Source organism: Pollicipes pollicipes, unplaced genomic scaffold, assembly GCF_011947565.3.
Source record: "Pollicipes pollicipes isolate AB1234 unplaced genomic scaffold, Ppol_2.1 Scaffold_4740;HRSCAF=5597_pilon_pilon_pilon, whole genome shotgun sequence".
In the NCBI taxonomy this organism is placed as follows: Eukaryota; Metazoa; Arthropoda; class Thecostraca; order Pollicipedomorpha; family Pollicipedidae; genus Pollicipes; species Pollicipes pollicipes.
Genome location: NW_023596545.1, coordinates 6,181,574 through 6,200,618, shown reverse-complemented (window position 1 = coordinate 6,200,618; position 19,045 = coordinate 6,181,574). Strand labels below are relative to the sequence as shown.

The window sequence follows — 19,045 nt, the reverse complement described above, 5'->3', positions numbered from 1 at the left end:
GTTAGCATTCCGATCACTTCACGCTCGAGAACTGATAGAAGAAAATGACTTTTGTCTAGACCGCAATCGATACATTATTCAGCGAGACTTAGAAAAGTAGAGCGCCTGTGTGTGAGAGTTAAGTGGGATCCTCTTCACTGCCGCTGGGTCGGGAGCCACGCCCCGCGACACAGCTGTTTGGTGGCTGAATTAAACGCGAGACAGGCGGCCGTCAGCGTTTTGAGTGCCGTGCGTCACGTACCGCGGCCAGGCCCGTAGAGACGGTTCGCCACGCTCAGGGCGGGCCGCCCAGCACATCAAGAGGCAGGGGGCTCGGCACCGGGCTGTGTACGTGCTGTACGCTGCCTGGAAACGGTTGTGGCACCAAAGTGTACTGGTGGGAGTTGTGAGAAGAAAAAAAAAACGGATTGAATTACACGAAAATAAACCACGGTTTCCAGTCACTTCTCCGAAGTGCAGTTGCGTGCGTTTTTGGCGATGCATCGTAAGACGACACACCCGGCCACCCTGGCGTAGTTTTGACTCTTCGGTGCGGCTGGCGGGCGGCGCTGAAGTGCAGCGTGGAAATGGTGCGTCGTGCCGCGCCACTCTGTCCTCGTGCCAGCGCTGTTTACGGAGCATCTCGCGCTGCGGCCGGCGCACCAGACTGATGATGTCACCCGGTGGGGAGGGGAAGGGGGCATCAGAAGCTCGTCGGAGCTGCGCAGACAGGCAGGGCACCAAGCCAACCCGAGCCCAGACGCCGGCCGATCAGAGCCGGCCGGAAGAGCAGACAGGAGCCCACCTGAGCCGGTCGGATAGTCCAGACGTCCGCCCCGCGCGGCCGAACCCCGCCCTGCCCCGAACCGGCCCGGCCCGGCCCGATCCGGTCCTTGGCGCCGGCAGTGCCGGGCAGGGCGCAAGTCGGTCGATGGCGGCCGGGGAGGGGGACGGGGAGGGGCAGCCACAGCCACACCCGGCGCCGCCGGCAGTCGGCAGCCGAGCGACGGTGACCCGAGCCGACCGCCCGGCTGTGTCAGGCCTGTGTCAGGGCTGTGTCAGGGCTCGCCGCGCCCGCCCACCCCATCCGTCCTCGCCATGCTGGGTACACTCACCTGCGGGCTCGTCCAGTGCAGGTCAGTGCGAGGGTGCTGCGGGCGCCCTGCCGCCCGCTCGGCTGCACGGCAGCGCTGGAGAGCTGGGTCTGGTCTCTGAAGTCACTGGGGTTCTGGCATGAGCCTTGTCAGGCTCAGCCCGCACCTGCCGGTAGCTGTTTCATTGTCCATGTTCTCCGGGAGATATTGATCTTCGTTTGTCCACATGCGACGGACTGGCATTAGTCCAACGCAAAGGGGCGTGTCTCGGTTTGCGAATTCGGGTTCTTTATCCATCCGTTTTCTTGGAGATATTGCTCTTCGTTTGCTCACATGCAATTGGCTGGCATCCGTCCAACGCATAGGGGCGTATCTCATTTTGCTGTTTCGGTTTCGTTGTCCCACCTTTTGTCATAGATCAAGAGAATATGTGAGATGTAGTACCAGAGTTCCCCGGAATACAAACTGCCAGCACGTTGACCTGGATGGCAGGCATGATCTAATACCTCTGGAGGAAATAAGCCTTTCTCACGAGAAGTTCAGGCTTTGGAACATCGTGATATGACAATGCTACGGATGGCGAGCGTCACTTATGTCTCAGCGCTTCGTTTTTGGACCATGGAATCACGTCACGCGCTTTGGTTTAAGGAAATGCAGCAGGAGCTGGCATGGACAAAAGCTTAAACGTGTGTCATTTGTGAAAATAACCGTACAGGTTACAGGGTTGCCGGACCTCCCCAAGGTCAGCTGGCTTTTTGCTGAAGTGTTCCGAAAATTACGCGTGCATCAATGCGCATGCATAATGTTCGCAAAGTAGCAAATGCGCGGGTCGTCACGTTCCTTGCGAGAATGCTGTATATGTTGTCAGACCTGCGGCCCTTAAAGATTTCTACGTGTTTTTCATAAAGAAAAACGTTTGTGGGAGGAACAAGCAGATTATTGTGATGGATGTTTATGCTTTCAGCATTTTTTCTTCCGTAAATGGCTTCATCCGAAGGAAAGCATGCTCCAAAGTGCGCGGTGATGCCACTGGTACCTTATGTTGAACCAAACTTACACAATGCCGTCTGGCACAAGGCGCCAATACAAGTAACTCATTTATGACACCCGACGTGTAAAAAGTGAAGTATTTGGATCGGGTCTTACTGAGGTACATAGGTTATGAAATTCGACCGTTTGGTCTGTAGAAACGTAGTTAGCTCTTAAGCTGGCTATGAGTTGAAATTTATCGTGTCGTGGTATAAAAACTTTTCAAGTTTACGTAAGTTGTGAAGTGTATGTGCGAGGAACATTATTCACATAAATAAGACAGTAGTAATAGCCTTATTCTTGGGGGTGGGAACAGGAGAATGGAGGTACAGATGCATTAATATTTCGCCAGCTGTTTCGATAAAGGCATGCTGCCAAAATACCAACGCTTCTATATCTACATTTTCCTGCTTTTGCTCCGAGGAATAAGACCATTACTCCTGTGTTATCCGTAAGTTCTGAATTTCTTTAAAAAATACCGTAATGCTCATACGTTTCGAAGTTAATAACAACGAAGTAGATGAAACCATGAGCGCCGGCGTAGCTCTGACTGTGCTCCAACTGTTTTGCAGCTAAACTATGTGTCAAGAATACATTCTAGTTCAGAAAGAGACCTCCGCGCAATCTCCTTAAATCATGGGCATTACGTAACGGGCCACCATGAATCACGCCTCCAAGATTCTTTATGCCCATCGTGGCGGCGTGCGGTGCCCATGTGGGTGCTTTTGAGGGGCAATGGTATTGCACGGACTGGAAATTATCCGTCAGGCGAGGAGTTGTGTAAGCTCTCAGAGGTCTTATGGTACAGAAGATGTAGCACCCTACGTTCCTGTATCAAGGAAGAAGGAAGGGGGAGAAGAAAAAGGACAGTTACACGGAGGGACGGGCTTTATGCAAATATGGCATTACTGGCAACGCTTATTTAGTGAATATCGATGTGCTAGAACATTTCATAGTTAAGTGCAGCATTTAGCTGAAAATGAAAAAACAACTATAGCAAGTGTAAATCTCGTGTGAAAGCCGTTGTGTTGACCAGGCTGGATAAACGGTCTCGTGAACAGGCTATGGGCTTGATCCCCAACGGCATAAAACAACCATGACTATAATGATGAACTGGACCTCCCCAAGGGAGTACGCCCTGCATACGCCCTGAATACACCCCTGGAAGTGCATGTGAGTAAGGCGTCGGGGGCACCAAAATGAACGTCATTTCGCATTGCTTATCATCGCCAGTACATACACTAGTGCATCCAAACAGCATAACCCAACCCGTTCGTTAAACAATAGCCTCCCATGCGCGGCGTATAACTGGACTGTTGGGTCATTCGTACATACCGCGGAGATCGATTGCCGGCTGTGTCCGTATCACTGACCGTTGATAGTTAGCGCGGAGCAGTAGCCTCGCTTGACGGGTGAGCGTGGAGCAGTGACATCGCTTGACGGGTGAGCGCGGAGCAGTGGCCTCGCTTGACAGGTGAGCGCGGAGCAGTGGCCTCGCTTGACAGGTGAGCGTGCAGCAGTGATCTCGCTTGACAGATGAGCATGGAGCAGTGACCTCGCATGACAGGTGAACGTGGAGCAGTGACCTCGCATGACAGGTGAGCGTGGAGCAGTGACCTCGCTTGACAGGTGAGCGTGGAGCAGTGGCCTCGCTTGGCAGGTGAGCGCGGGGCAGTGGCCCCACTTGACAGGTGAGCGTGCAGCAGTGATCTCGCTTGACAGATGAGCATGGAGCAGTGACCTCGCATGACAGGTGAGCGTGGAGCAGTGACCTCGCATGACAGGTGAGCGTGGAGCAGTGACCTCGCATGACAGGTGAGCGTGGAGCAGTGACCTCGCATGGCAGGTGTTGCCTTTCGATCAAAATGTGGGAACTCCCAATGGATGTGTTGAGAATCGCCGTTATAACATATTTTAACTAGCAGAATGCACAGATAGCGGTGGTTCCAAAAGATCACTGTAAATCCAGTATTAAAACAACAGAAATATTGCGGGCCTAAGAGGCCATAACCAAAGTTCTGACGCATGTACGCCAAAAAGGTTTGACGTACATTTGATACAACTGGCTGCAATTGGACTTTGATTAAGTGACGTAGTCGATTAATTAAGTTTTTATATAGTTAGCTAATAAATTTGGCTAGTAACGAATTGAGACGTCCGCAAACTCGAATGGACCTGCCTTTCCTGGAACGAGCACTCGAGTGTTGACCGTACCAAAAAAAAGAACTGGGGAACGTCGTAAATGTATATCACTTTTACCCTTTGTTATCCGTCGTGACACAGTGGACTCGCCCCAAAGAGCGAACGAACCCCTGAAATGCTCTTTGCCCTTCGTCGCCTCGCAATGAACTAAAACGCCGCAGTGATAAGACAGTAGTAATAGCCTTATTCCTGGGAGAAAACCAGGAGAATAGAATTATAGTAACTTTAACTCCATTCTCCTGGGTTTTTATCCGGGGAATTAGGCTGCTTCTACTGTCTTATCTACGTGAATAATGTTCCTCTTTAATGTACCGATCAATTTACGCAAAACGCCGCACTGATGAAATTGCTCGAACGTCACTGTTGTTCCTATGACTCTGTGAAATACCACACCCGTGTGCCAGGAGCCGACACGATAATATTGAATGTGAAATACAAAAATGCAAGGAAAGTTTACTGCGCCAGCTTTGAACGACCATTATATCGTCGCCATTATATCATATAAGTTAGTAGTAGATTCTATGATATTTTACTCATTCGTCATATAAATATTTCTGGTCAGATCCAGTCTTTCAAAGCCATTTACACGTTGTTCTTCCCAATAACTTCCGGGCGCAAAATGACCATCGCAGACGGCGCGCCTTAAGACTCCAATCATCATCATCATCATCACAGTATCCTCTCGTGAGCTGTGTAAGTCAAGGTTAAGCCCGTGCTGTCCGAGTGGCTCCTCGCCGGTGGCCGGCCGGTTGTCGGCCCTTTGTCTGGCGGTGCGGTGCGGTGCAGTACGGGCCGGGCCGGGCCGTCCTCGCCCGCCGCGGCGGCGCCAGGTGGCGCGTCACGCAGTCAGCGGCCATCGATCGACTGCGCGCCGCGGCCGCACCCCCTCCACGGCCGCAGCTGAGGCGGCGGCGCTCGCGCCGGACGGGCCGGGCCGGACGCTGCCGCACTGCGCTGCCGCCCGGCCGAGTCCACGTGCTGGCGTCGGCTCCAGCGGCGCAGGGGTGGCTGCGGCGGTCGCTAACGTGCATGCTCTCGGTAGGAATTTTGTTTTTTCCCTGTCTGACTGCCAAATTGGCCGCTGGAATGTCTGCATATGTATCCCCATGCGTGACTTTGCATTTTCTTGAGGTTGCTTATAAGCGCAGAAGGAGATGCGTCGTGCGATGCGAAGCTGCCCAACGTCAGCCCTGTGGCAAATGAGCCATATCGGATCGATGTCCAGTCAGTTGTTGGGCCCATTACAAACCCTCCCGTTGAAGTCAAACAACGGCACGCGTTGCCCGCTGTGGCTTTCAAGCTCATTGTTCTGTTGCCGCGGTTGTGGCGACGCCTTTGGCTGTGGTGTCCCTAATGCAGTGGCTCATGACTGTTGCCTTATTTGGTGCGTTGTGCTGGTGCGAAGGCATTAAGGCTAGGCTTTGATTTTTGTAGGAACAGCTGCCAGTAGTCGCACATAACTGCATGTTATTAAAACTGTAGTCAACGTATTGCCTAAGTCGCGTATGTCCGCCCGGGAGTATGAGAAGTGAGCCTGCCCGCGTCCCTCCAATCCACGGAGTGTCGGAGCCCTTGATCAGCCGGGCGATTCACGGAGTGTCGGGGGCCGTGATGAGCCGGTTGATTCACGGAGTGCCGGAGGCCGTGATGAGCCGGTTGATTCACGGATTGCCGGAGACCGCGATGAGCCGGTCGATTCGCGGAGTGCCGGAGACCGTGATGAACCGGTTGATTTACGGAGTGCCGGAGACCGTGGTGAGCGGGTTGATTCACTGAGTGCCGGAGACCGTAATGAGCCCGTTGATTCACGGAGTGCCGGAGCCCTTGATGAGCCGGTTGATTCACGGATTGCCGGAGACCGTGATCAGCCGGTTGATTCACGGATTGCCGGAGACAGTGATGAGCCGGGCGATTTACAGAGTGCCGGAGCCCGCGATGAGCCGGGCTATTCACGGAGTGCTGGAGCCCATGATCAGCCGGGCGATTCACGGAGTGCAGGAGCCCGTGATGAGCCGGTTGATTCACGGAGTGCTGGAGCCCATGATCAGCGGGGCGATTTACGGAGTGCAGAAGACCGTGATCAGCCGGTTGATTCACGGAGTGCCGGAGCCCGTGATGAGCCGGGCGATTCGCGGAGTGCCGGTGGCCGTGATGAGCCGGTTGATTCACGGAGTGCCGGAGCCCGTGATGAGCCGGGCGATTCACGGAGTGCCGGAGCCCGTGATGAGCCGGGCGATTCACGGAGTGCCGGGGCCCGTGATGAGCCGGGCGGTCGGTTAGGTGCGTCGCTGTTGCCAACCGGCCGCGGACCGGTTATCGAGCGGGGCGCCTCACGGCCGGCAGACGACACCCGCATCGATTGTAGTGCCACTATGCCTTGGACAGGAGCCAGGCGGGACAGGGGCCGCCGCCGTGAGCTGCGGGGGAGCCGAGGAACGAGAGAGGGGGAGGGAGGGCTCGGAGCTGGGAGCTCGGAGCTCGGAGCTCGGAGCCAGCACCTGAGAGTGGCCTGGCGGGAGAAGGAGCCGAGGGCACGAAGCCGCCAGCTGCCAGACTGAGAGCTGCGTGTCACTGCAGACTCTTGTCACATATTTGGTTAATCTGAAAAGGTTCGTAACCGGCAGATTGGGACGGGGACAGAGAGCGACCAAAAACTGGTCGAGACTTGCATCTGAACACCTCAGTGACGTCTGTGAAACAGTCAATTCCAGATCATGCCAGATAGGCGTTATAGGGTCGGTCGGTGCTACCCTTGATGTCGTTGGCTGTTAAACTTTTGCTACGCGATACAGTTTGATCAACTGACCTCAGTTAAGATTCTCTGGACCACGAGATCCGTCACGGAGTCCCAGTGATGAACGAATGTTTAACTGCGGCATGTGCAGTCAGCTGTGAGCGGCGCAATTTTACGACAATAATCACACGAGCTTACCATAATGTCGTATCATGCTGTTAATTTCAGCCTCTTACGAAAATATGGTCCTTATACTTCTATTACGTCACATACAGAAGCGTGCTTTGATTGACGTGAAGCCGGTAATAGCTATAGTAGACAGTTTAGATGTGTTAAGATGTGTATGACATGAATTTATTCACTTTGATCCTAGAAGCTTTCTAAATGTTGTAATCACGGAAAGAATGTGGCCTCCAACGTCATCCGATGACGCATAGGTCAGCAGATTGCATTTACTCGGCGATAAACGTGCCGGGGCTAACGACTGGAGTTTTGGGTCAGCGCAATCGGTTGAGTGTATACGAAGAGCGAGTGTATGCGAAGAACGAGGCCGAGTGTATACGAAGACCTAGTGAATGCGAAGATCAAGTGTATACGAAGACCGAGTATACACAGATACCGAGTGTACACGGAGCTCGAGTGTCTACGAAGAACGGGTGTTATACGAAAACCGAGTGTACACGGAGACTGAGTGTATACAAAGACCGAGTGCGCACGGAGACTGAGTGTGCATGAAGAGTGTATAGTGTATATGGAGACGACATGTATATGGAGGCCGTACGGCACGCATGGGTGGCGTACCCTAGTGAGTGTCAAGTTACGTTGGGGTCATAGCCGTGGCGTGCTCACTGGGACTGTGGCTCGTATCGCCATGAAGCCATCGAATGGCAGGCTGTTGCGACACATGCCGTGCCGCCTGCCCTTGCGCCATGCTCAGCCGGGCACGGCGCGGCCGCCCCCTATGTGGCGCGGTCACGACCGGCGCCAACCCCCAGCCCCTCCCCCCTCATCGGCGGAGAGTTTGCACCGGTACCCCGTAAAACGACTGTGCGCCTGGAAAATCAGAGGTGTGGGCTTGATTGCACGTGGTGCCCGCCCTTACTCTCAGGGTGAGAGGCAGACGGTGCATATAGCCTCAGCAGCCGAGTGTGCCGTAAAGCCCCAATGATCACGACACGTCACGCCCTTTGTAATCATTCATTTCAAACCCTCCGTCAGACCATTGTAATCTATCAAAATCACCGCGCATTGCATCTTTGGAGCCACTAGTGAAGTGCTCAGCGGTTGTGGTTATTTGGTTAGTTCCCATTGGACCATTTCTCGCAAAGAGAGAGTTGGCCGGTGGGCGTTCGCTCAGGTGCGTGTCCCTGCGCCGGCGCGTGTCCCTGTCCGTATCCCCGTGTCCCTGCGCCGGCGCCGGGCGCGGCCGCCTCCCATCAGACATCGGCCCGCTCTGGCCGGCCACAGGCTCTGGACACCCTGCCGCCTGTGACCGCGGTCCTGACGCCCCCTGACTGAGCTGCCCGTCAGACATCGGCCCGCTCTGGCCGGTCACAGGCTCTGGACACCCTGCCGCCTGTGACCGCGGGCCTGACGCCCCCCCCCCCCCTCCCCGCCCTCTGACTGAGCCTCTCGTCAGACATCGACCCGTCTCTGGCGGTCTGTTTGTCCGTCTCGCTCCGCCCGTCCGTCTGTTCGTTCGTCTGTCGGTCGACGCGTTTGTGTCCCGCGTCTCCGCCGGCCGCGTGCGAGCCATCACCGGCTGGGCTCAACTGACGTCAGCACTGGCCACTCAGTGCCGGCGCATTCGGTGCAGGCCGGCCTGACCTTGCACCAGCGTCGCCAGCCTGGCACGGCGTCGACACCACCGGGCCTCTCTCAGCACCAACCCGTGGGCTGTCGGGACGGCGGCAGCAGATCTTGCATCTCCAGTGCGTGTCACCACCCAATGCCGCCCACAGTCAGGGCTGCTGGACGGGACCCGTCCGCCGCTAAGTACCGAGTGATCGATAGGCACCGCCCGCCGCACCGTCGTCTTCAGCTGCATGCTGTGTTCGCTGCGTGACGGGCCATGCGGTGACAGCGCGACATTGCGGTATAGACTTGGCGCTGCTGGCTTATGCACAGCATGCCGTGGGTTTACGTCACATGGCTCCGCGGTCGGGTTTGGCCGCACAGTCACACCCGTAACGTGGGCGACATGCCACCCGCCTGGAAATCAGAGGCCGGTTCTCTCCCGTGCGGTGCATGTAGGCCTGGTTGGCGTTTGGAGCGGCAGCATAGGATCGGTCCCGTAAAGCCAGAGCAACGCTGGAAACCGTGCGCTCGCCGGGGACTAATGGCGAAACGCGGTTCACAAGCCATTAGTGGGCATCGGTTCCCAGGTGTGTGGGAGTCCACGTGCTTCTTGGGAGTGGGCGGCGGTGGGGAGGGGCCGAGTGGGGGCGTTGAGGAGAACATGGGCGCTGCTGGTCATTGACCGCATACATTTCTCATATATCTGTTGCGAGTTCCATTTAAGTGTCGATGGCATGCAGATCGATGGCTACTTCGAAGTTGGACAATGCGATGCGGTTATGCCATGTTTGAAACCGCTTGATATAACACAAAATGCAGGGAATGTGCCCCCCCCTCCCTCCCCCAACAGCTGTACAAAAATGCTGCTAAGCTATAGGATGTCTGCAAGGCACAAAATGTGACCAACACCCTCTGCATCCGCGAATCATTTTGTTTGTTCGCGGCAGAACATCTCCGTACTTCCTCGTTACATTAACTGGCTCAAATGCCAGGCGGCATGCGGAAAACTCGTCCTCTTGGCTGCAGCAGACAGGCGCCGGCCGCTGCAGCAGACAGGCGCCGGCCGCTGCGTCAGCTCAAGCGCCGGCCGCTGCGTCAGTTCAGGCGCCGGCCGCTGCGTCAGTTCAGGCGCCGGCCGCTGCGTCAGTTCAGGCCTTGGCCGCTGCGTCAGTTCAGGCCTTGGCCGCTGCGTCAGTTCAGGCCTTGGCCGCTGCGTCAGTTCAGGTGCCGGCCGCTGCGTCAGTTCAGACGCCGGCCGCTGCGTCAGTTCAGGCGCCTGCTCGGCCTGAGGTCGACAGAAACGCATGCTCATCGGCCCCGCGCCGGGCTGTCCGGCCCCACATTTCACTGACTCCCATCGAAGTGGCCGGCGGTAGCGGCCGCCGTGACCCGAGCAGTGGACGGGCTTGAAACGTAGCTTTGGATAGACTTCCGCTCGTTGACTTCCGTTTTGAAGAAATAGGGTAACTATTCAGGTCCTGCGGGACTGTGACGTCACATAGAACCTGCGGTGGGAGTGTGACGTCACATCGAGTCCGATGCTGACGATACACTGCCGCGGGCTGACACGGCCGGTCGCGCTCTGACAATGGGGGCCGGAGGGTGGTGGCCGGAGACTGGTCGGCGCTTTGTTCCGCGACGAGAGAGTTTGGTTGAGAACTCTGACTGTGATAGGGCGCAGTTTCCAACGAAGCCCGTAAGCATTAGGAAGGTTTATCGACGTCTGACACGGAGAGCGCGCCCCCACCTGCCCAGAGTGGCTGGCCAGCAACCGAAAGGCGTGCTCTGTACCCCGCCGCGTCGGAGTGAAAGTCTGCTCAGTTGGCCACTGGGCGTTTCCGGCGCTCATTGGTTGCGAGCGGCGGCCCGCCAGCGTGTGACGTAATTCGCAAATGATTGAATGTTGTTGATCCTTTTATCTTTTTACAGGCTTCCAGTGCGCAGCATTTCTGCACCACATCGTTGCTTTGCATCGTTCGGTTGACTTGTATCTTTACTTGAACATTTGTGGCATGCATTTGTGGCATGCATCAGCACGGCAAACCGTGCAGATGGTTATCGACGATACCGGCGCTGCTCAGACTCAGCCTGACCCGTTGCACGACCGTGCTGTGTCCTGCATTCGTGGCGCGAGGTTCTCCGAGCCTTAAACAATGTGCATAAATCCCATGTCCGTGTCCGGCAGGTGAATGCCTGGGCCGTCACGCCACGGCAGCTGTCCCAGAATATTGCCCGCTGATGATCTTGGTGTGCCGGTAGTATACCGGTACAGTAAAATCGCATCCCACTACCGGTACAGTGTACTGTACCGGTAGTGGGGTGCGGTAGTGTAGTGGTTAGCACGTCTGCGTTAACCACTGCGCGTCTGGGAGACCAGAGGTACGGGGCTCGATTCCCCTCGGTGCCCGTCCTTCCTGCCAGCGTGAGAGGCAGGCGACGCCATATAGCCTCAGCAGCTGAGTGCTTCGTAAAGCCCCAATGACATGGCATGTTCTTGCTGTGATGATCCCACCGCCGGCTTTCCCTATGACGCCACCGTCGCCCGCCGCTGCGATCATACCGCCGACCCCCCCTGCGGTTTCACCTCCCGCCCTCCCCGTGATCCCACCACCGCACATCACTGTAACCCCACCGCCGACCTCCCCTGTGACCCCACCGCCGACCCCCACTGTAACCCCACCGCCAACCCTCACTGTGACCTCACCGCCGGCCTTTCTTGAAACCCCACCGCCGACCCTCCCCGTGACCTCACCCCTGACCGTCTCCATGACGCTCCCAGCAGAATGGAGGCGCCGGCGAGTACGAACGGTGGCGGCGGCACCAACGGCCTGACCGAGGAGGAGCAGGAGCGCCAACGCATGCGGCCTGCTGACGTGGATGCCGACATGCGCGAGATGGCGCGCAGGAAGCGGGTCGAGGCCATTCTCAGCTCCAAAACTTTCAAGGTGAGGAGGCGGCGGCGTGCTGGCCGGCGCTGCCGCCTCTGCAGTGGGCCCCGGCTCGGCGGGTGCGGGGTGGTCCTCTCTCCGCCGCGCGCTCGAGCCCGATCACGACCCATCACTCCCTGGCGATGTGACTGTGGCCTCAGTTGTGGCGCTCACAGTCAGTGGACGATGTTTCTAATAGCCGGATGTCACCGGTTGCGCGGACTCCAGCTCATGATAGCCGCCGCTGGGAGGTATAGTTAACGCTGACGGGGCTCTTTGTTCTGCATCACGGGCGGTTGGAGCCGCCCCACGCTAGCCTAGCTTTCGTGCCGTCCGTGTGGCTTCGGAAGGTAAAAGCTTTTCATTGCCCGGCATGAGGGTGGATTAGGTTGACGTGCACCGGTATGGATAATTGTGCTTCCAGCATGTGTTGATGACACGGTCTGTCCGAGTCATCAAGCGTTTTCACTGCAGTCAGAGCTTGTCACTCGGCGCTTGGGCCAGTGACTGTCTGTTGTTCGAGTGTTCTGCTGCCGAAGCGGGCCGCTCTGTGTTCAGCTGTCAGAGCGGGTTACTCTGTGCTCAGCTGCGCCCTCTGTGCTGACCCGCGAGTCCTGTGTCCTGCAGTCGGAGCTGGCCAGTCTGTGCTGACCTGTGTGTCCTGTGTCCTGCAGTCGGAGCTGGCCAGCCTGTGCTGACCCGCGTGTCCTGTGTCCTTCAGTCGGAGCTGGCCAGTCTGTGCTGACCCGCGTGTCCTGTGTCCTTCAGTCGGAGCTGGCCAGTCTGTGCTGACCCGCGTGTCCTGTGTCCTTCAGTCGTAGCTGGCCAGTCTGTGCTGACCTGTGTGTCCTGTGTCCTTCAGTCGGAGCTGGCCAGTCTGTGCTGACCCGCGTGTCCTGTGTCCTTCAGTCGGAGCTGGCCAGTCTGTGCTGACCTGTGTGTCCTGTGTCCTTCAGTCGGAGCTGGCCAGTCTGTGCTGACCTGTGTGTCCTGTGCCCTGCAGTCGGAGCTGGACCGGCTGGTGGAGACGGGCGTCATCGACGGCAACTCCGTGGGCGGGTGTCTGCAGCAGATCTCGGACATGATGGGCCTGGTCCGCGGTGGGCTCGGCTCTTCACGAGGTCAGCTCGTGCTGCCGGCCGTCCCCCCGGCCACCAGCACGCCATCGACCGCCTCATGTTGGCCGGCGCGCGTGCGGGCTAGATCACGTGCAGCCGCCAGATGGCCAAAGTGGCTAATGTTGGCATCACGCGAGCCGCCGTGGTGTATCACAGTAGTCTTGTGTATTGGTCATAAGGCTCGGCAGGTTCCAGGAGCGATGACAATATCGTTGTGGAGATCTTCTGTAGGATGTATTTGTGACGTGTGGAATGTGGTCAGCTTCATGATTGCGCGGAATCTCGTGCACTACGGTGGTAGCACCTACGCATTAGGAGTTGCTTCAATGCAAAATGAACGTTTTAAGCTACTAATGGCTGTTTTCACGTCCGAGACAGGTGCAGTACTTGCAAAGCAGTTGTTTTTGTTGGCAACATAATATTTTTCCGTTGTTGAAAGACCGTTTTTGAAAGCTGCCTAGACTCGCCGACGTATGCGTTTCGTGACGAAATCTGTAGCTGGCAATGTGGTGTTGTCTGGCTTAATGGTCCATGTGTGACTGGTGTGTTCGTGTATGATTCATCACTCGAAGCTGTCAAAAGGCGCCCGTGGCCGGTAAACGCTCTATTGACTGTCATGTCGCCCGTTTTGGGTGCGGTGGACGGTAGGGCTGGGAGCGTTCAGGTATTCACAGCGCCGCGTCGATTGTCCAGGCGTGTCTATCGTACTCTGGGAGTGACCCAGATCACCGCCGCGGCTCTTCACTGGCGAGTCGCGCCGAGTCGATTCACAGCGCCGAGTCGATTGTTCAGGTCTGTCTGTCGTACTCTGGGAGTGACTCGGGTCCCGCGGCTCTTCACTGGCGAGTCGATTGTCCAGGTCTGTCTGTCGTACTCTGGGAGTGACTCGGGTCACCGCGGCTCGTCACTGGCGAGTCGATTGTCCAGGTCTGTCTGTCGTACTCGGGGAGTGACTCGGGTCCCGTGGCTCGTCACTGGCGAGTCGATTGTTCAGGTCTGTCTGTCGTACTCTGGGAGTGACTGAGGTCACCGCGGCTCGTCACTGGCGAGTCGCCGCGCTGCCCCTGCGGTTGATGACAGCGGTGTATGTGTGTGTGTGTGTGTGACCGGCAGGCACCGACTGCGTGCAGCCGATAGCGGACTTGCGCGGCGCAGAGTCCTCCAAGTTCACCAAGGCGGAGAAGGTGCTGCGCTGCAAGCTGGCCTCGCTGTTCCGCGTCATTGACATGCACGGCTGGGCCGAAGGAATCCACAACCACATCACGGTCAGTGTACTGAGGGCAGGGACGGTTAGTGTCGCAAGAAATCCACAGCCACATCACGGTCAGTGTACTGAGGGTGGGGACGGTTAGCGTCGCAAGAAATCCACAGTCACACCACGGTCAGTGTACTGGGGGCGGGGACGATTAGTGCCGCAAGAAATCCACAGCCACATCACGGTCAGTGTGCTGAGGGCGGGGACGGTTAGTGTCGCGAGAAATCCACAGCCACATCACGGTCAGTGTACTGGGGGCGGGGACGATTAGTGCCGCAAGAAATCCACAGCCACATCACGGTCAGTGTACTGAGGGCGGGGACGGTTAGCGTCGCGAGAAATCCACAGCCACATCACGGTCAGTGTACGGAGGGCGGGACGGTTAGTGTCGCAAGAAATCCACAGCCACATCACGGTCATTGTACTGAGGGCGGGGATGGTTAGTGTCGCGAGAAATCCACAGTCACATCACGGTCAGTGTACTGAGGGCGGGGACGGTTAGTGTCGCAAGAAATCCACAGCCACATCACGGTCAGCTTGAGGCGGAGGAATGGTTAGTGTCGAAAGGAATCCGCAACCACGTCATGGCCAGTTAGAGACGGAGGAACGGTTAGTGTCGCAAGTAGTCCACAACCACATCATGGTCAGTTTGAGGCGGAGGAACGGTTAGCGTTGCAAGCAATCCACAACCACACTTGCGTTAGTGCTCTGAGGACGGGCAGTCATAACCACATGGAGTGAAACTTCCGTTGCTGGACACCCAAGACCACATTCTAGTCAGAAGGTCAAGCGGGGGTGCGCGGCTACCTCCAAGTTACCGTCATTGTGGTAGGGCAGCAGGAGCTTTGACGTCGGCCGGCATGACATGGCTTTAACAACCGAAGTTCGGATCAAATGCGGCGAACCAGCTTGATTGGACGTGGCGCCAATATGCTTGAGGCATGGTCTCCCTCCAGGTTGACCTTAAAACCTACGTGGGGTAACCGGCAAACTGAGGCCAGTCGGTGTAAGCAAGGTACACTTTCATCGTGCCATAGCATGGCGGTGCATTGAAAATATATTTGCAGTCCTTTCTGTCTGCCAGGCCGGAGGAATATACGTCCGATGAGCTCGAAGCGTTTTTTTTTGTGTGTTATGTTCATGGCTGTTCACCAGAATAACCCCTTTTGACAGCAGTTTAGGTAAAATACTGTTTTTAATCAAAACACATCTGCATTGTGAGCTTAAAAATGCGTCCCCCAAACAGCTTGGCTGGGTGGTCCGTTGCTGACCTGACTTATGCGACTTTTGGAATGGAATGGAATGGAATGTTACCGACCTCACGTACCAGTTTCCAACACGTGCGGTGTACCCCACGTGCCGAAAATCGGGTGCATTCCCTGGACCTGGCCTCTGCGTGTGCGCCTGCTCGCCTGACGCCGCCGCTGCTGCTCATCCCCGCAGGTTCGCCTCAGCCAGGAGCCGGATCAGTTCCTGGTGAACCCGTACGGCCTGCTGTACGGCGAGGTGACGGCGTCGGCGCTGCTGACGGCCGACGCGCACGGCGCCTTGCTGCAGCCCGGCTCGACGGGGCTGGGCCTCAGCGCCGGCGCGTTCGGCCGACAGGCGGCCGTGCTGGCTGCGCGGCCCGAGTTGCGTTGCGTGGTGCACGTGCAGCAGCCGGCGGTGGTGGCCGTGTCGGCGCTGCGACTGGGCCTGCTGCCGCTCTCGGAGCCGGCCTGCGTGCTCGGTCCGACGGCGGCGCACCGGCCGCAGCACGGCGCCGCGCAGATCGCCGCCGACCTCGGCCCGCACAGCAAGGTGCTGCTGCTGCAGAACGCCGGCGCGCTCTGCTGCGGCGAGACCGTCGAGGAGGCCTTCTTCCTCGTCTCCCGCCTGGTGGCCGCCTGCGAGACGCAGGTGCGGACGCCGGCCGCTGGGCGGCGCTCGGATGTGGCCGTCGATCCGCCGCTCGAACCGTGATGTGAACAGCTGTGTGAGCCGTCATTTTCTTTGATAGGCCAGCACACGGTCATTTGGAAATGCACCTTACAACTTCGCGAATCCTAAATGCCATGTGTGAACTGTGTTGGTAGTTGAATCGGTACCTGATGTCCTGCTTGTAACTAACGCTGTTGGTGACCTCGCTGGTACGGGTTTTTAAATTGTTTTAACGTGTGGACGACACGTTTGCTACTTTTGCTACTGCTCTCTGGTCGCTGTGCTTTATATGCGAGCTTAATGCTTTTATACTTCGCTCAACATTGAGCAGTTGTAGCCACATTAGTCATCCATCGACTTCACCGCCACTTTTTGTTGACGTCTTGTCCTTTTTCCACCCGCCCATCCGTATTGCTCTCTGATGCTCATCTTGTGCAGCTCTTCTCGTGTATCCGTTCCATTACCCCACCCATCAGCCTGTCCAGTGCACACATGTTGAGGCCACCCAGACTGCCTCACCTTTCCTCTTCTGTCCTCTTGACCTCTCCCATCTATCCTTCCCTCCGCCCTTCCTCCCTCCCTTCCCTCTCCCTTCCCTACCCAACCTCCCTCAACCTCACCCTTCGCTCCCCTCCTCCTCTTTCCCTCTTCCTCCTTTCCTCTCCCTTCTCCTGCCTCCCTTTCCAGTCCTCCCTCCCCCTTCCGTCCTCCCTCCCTTTCCGCTCTTTCTACCCTTTCACTTTCCATTTCTGTCCCGTCAGCCGCCTTCCCGTCCTCCCTGGTACTCTTGTCAGCCCCCGGTTCCCTCACCCGACAACGTACCGGCTGCAGGTGCGCATGCTGCCACTGGGTGTCGACAACCTGGTGATGCTGGACGAGGCGCAGCAGCGGCGCGCCTTCGAGGCGGCTCGGCGACCGCCGCTGGAGGCTGCGGCCGATGCCGAGCGCGGCCAGCTGCCTCAGTGGCGGCTGGGCGAGCTGGAGTTCGAGGCGCTGATGCGCCAGCTGGACAGCGCCGGCCATCGCACCGGCCACGTGTACCGGCATGAGGTGCACCCGGAGACGGCCGGCGCGCAGGGTGATGCTGGCTACTACGCCCTCGACACGGACGACATCTTCAAGTACAGGTGGGCCGCTGACAGTAGAATGTGAGCGGAGGAGTTGTGATGCAACTGAATGAGTCAAACTAGGTTACGTGTAGTCATCAAGGCGCATTACTGTTTGTCCTGGTCCCGGCTTTTCTAGAGGTTGATTGCAGGAACGCATTTGAACAGGAAAGTAGAAAGTGTGTACATTCCATGTAACGTCAAACGTCTAGTCCTTGCCAGTGCGGCCCGTGCGGGTCCGCAAGAGGCCCATGTGGTGATCCTCACTGCGCCGTCGCCGGTGATTAGCCCTGGGCCGATGCTCGGCCTGACCCACATCCTCCGCCTGTGAGACTGGGGACTTTGCCCAAGTCCGTCCGATCTGCGTCTGACCCGACCCACCCCAACCCCAGCCCGATGCGGAAGATGGCGGCCGGCGCTCGGGCTGGCGAGCGCACCCGCTGGCTCAACCAGAAGGTGGAGGTGGTGGAGACGAGCGGCGGCGACGCCAAGACCAAGGTGTCGGTGGTCAAGTTCGACCAGTAGCTGATCAGCTGAGCCGCCGTCGCCTCTGACCGCCGCCGGCCGGCCGGCAGCTGGTCCCCAGCTGGGAGGGGAAGTGGCGTCTCCCACCCGCCGGCGGGAGCGGGAGGCCGCGCGGCTGGCGACGACAACGCCGGCAGCGTGGCTGCGGCCGCCGCCGACCTCTGATTCCACGGCCTTGCGCGGGCCCATGCCGTGCGTGTCTCTGTGTGTGTGTGTGTGTGTGTGCCTGGGACTGAGTGAACGCCGCCGAGGCTGGGCGTGATGTCCCTCTGAGGACGTGTATACAGTGGGCAGCAGCGGGGCCGGGGGTCTCTAACGCCACGCGAGCTCGGGCCGCAGTGCGCTCGCTTCGCCGAGGGCGCGTGCTGTCCGGCACCGTCCGAGGTTTGCATGCCGGCGCAGCTGCGGTTCCTCAGCACGGTCCGGTGGCCTGCCACACCAGCTTTTAGCGGTGCACTGCTGTGCACTCGCCCATCGACGAGCCTTCTTTCGCTGGCTCTGCGCGCATGGTGGTTTTAGTTGGCACTCATTTTCAGCCAGTTATTTTAATATTTTGCTGTTTCATGTACCGGAGGTTACAGTAAAAAATGTTGATATTGCAAGCATGTACTGCTTCGAATAAATGATCTGGGAATCATCCTTCGTGCGTACTGAGTCATACGGTAGTGGTGTGCGCACTCGCTCGAGTCGCTTCTTCACGTCCGTCAGCTCCTCTGAGGGTCACGTGCGTTTTACTCCTAGCTTCGGAGCCATCAGCTGACCGTCCGCCGCTCCCAAACCTGAATCGGCGATGGCCAGGATCTCTCAGAGGTGACATCGACCTGCGTCCAACGAAGCGTTGGAGCTGCCGTCAGACATACCCTAGCTAGCTAGCTAGCTAGCTAGCTAGTAGCTAGTGCAGCCGGGTGGTGGAAGCGTCCAAGGTACATACGCGACGCCTGATCTGCGGCACTGAACGCAGTGACTGTGTATGACACGCCAATAAGCTAGGCTTTCATCTATATCATTTCATGTTTAGAGGTCTCAAATGAAACGATTTGGCCAGGGGAGCTATAATACAGTGATAGTCACAGAATAACTGAGATCATGACATACATTTGCAGAAACTAGAACATACACCATATACAAAACTTATGTACATGAAGCCAACAAACGCCAGAGGTGGCCTCCGGGGAGCCGACTAGAGGATGGGCATCCCCCCCAGCCAAGCACCCCAAGGGACGAGCCTCGCCGTCCCCTGCCCTCTCCACTGAGGAACCGACCAGATGGGCGACCCTCCAGCCAAGCACCCCAAGGGACGAGCCTCGCCGTCCCCTGCCCTCTCCACTGAGGAGCCGACCAGATGGGCGACCCTCCAGC

The 19,045-nt window shown here is 57.5% G+C and overlaps 1 protein-coding gene across 1 annotated transcript; it reads left to right on the top strand.

The window, feature by feature from the left end:
• The first annotated feature begins 986 nt into the window (after positions 1 to 986).
• LOC119098946 (adducin 1-like protein hts) lies at positions 987 to 17,686 on the top strand. Its single transcript, XM_037222001.1, has 8 exons — positions 987 to 1,115; positions 11,615 to 11,780; positions 12,766 to 12,883; positions 13,994 to 14,145; positions 15,579 to 15,803; positions 15,906 to 16,034; positions 17,019 to 17,182; positions 17,554 to 17,686. The coding sequence occupies exons 1-8, from the start codon at positions 1,078 to 1,080 to the stop codon at positions 17,684 to 17,686; spliced, it is 1,125 nt and encodes a 374-aa protein (XP_037077896.1). The 5' UTR covers positions 987 to 1,077.
• Positions 17,687 to 19,045: the final 1,359 nt, after the last annotated feature.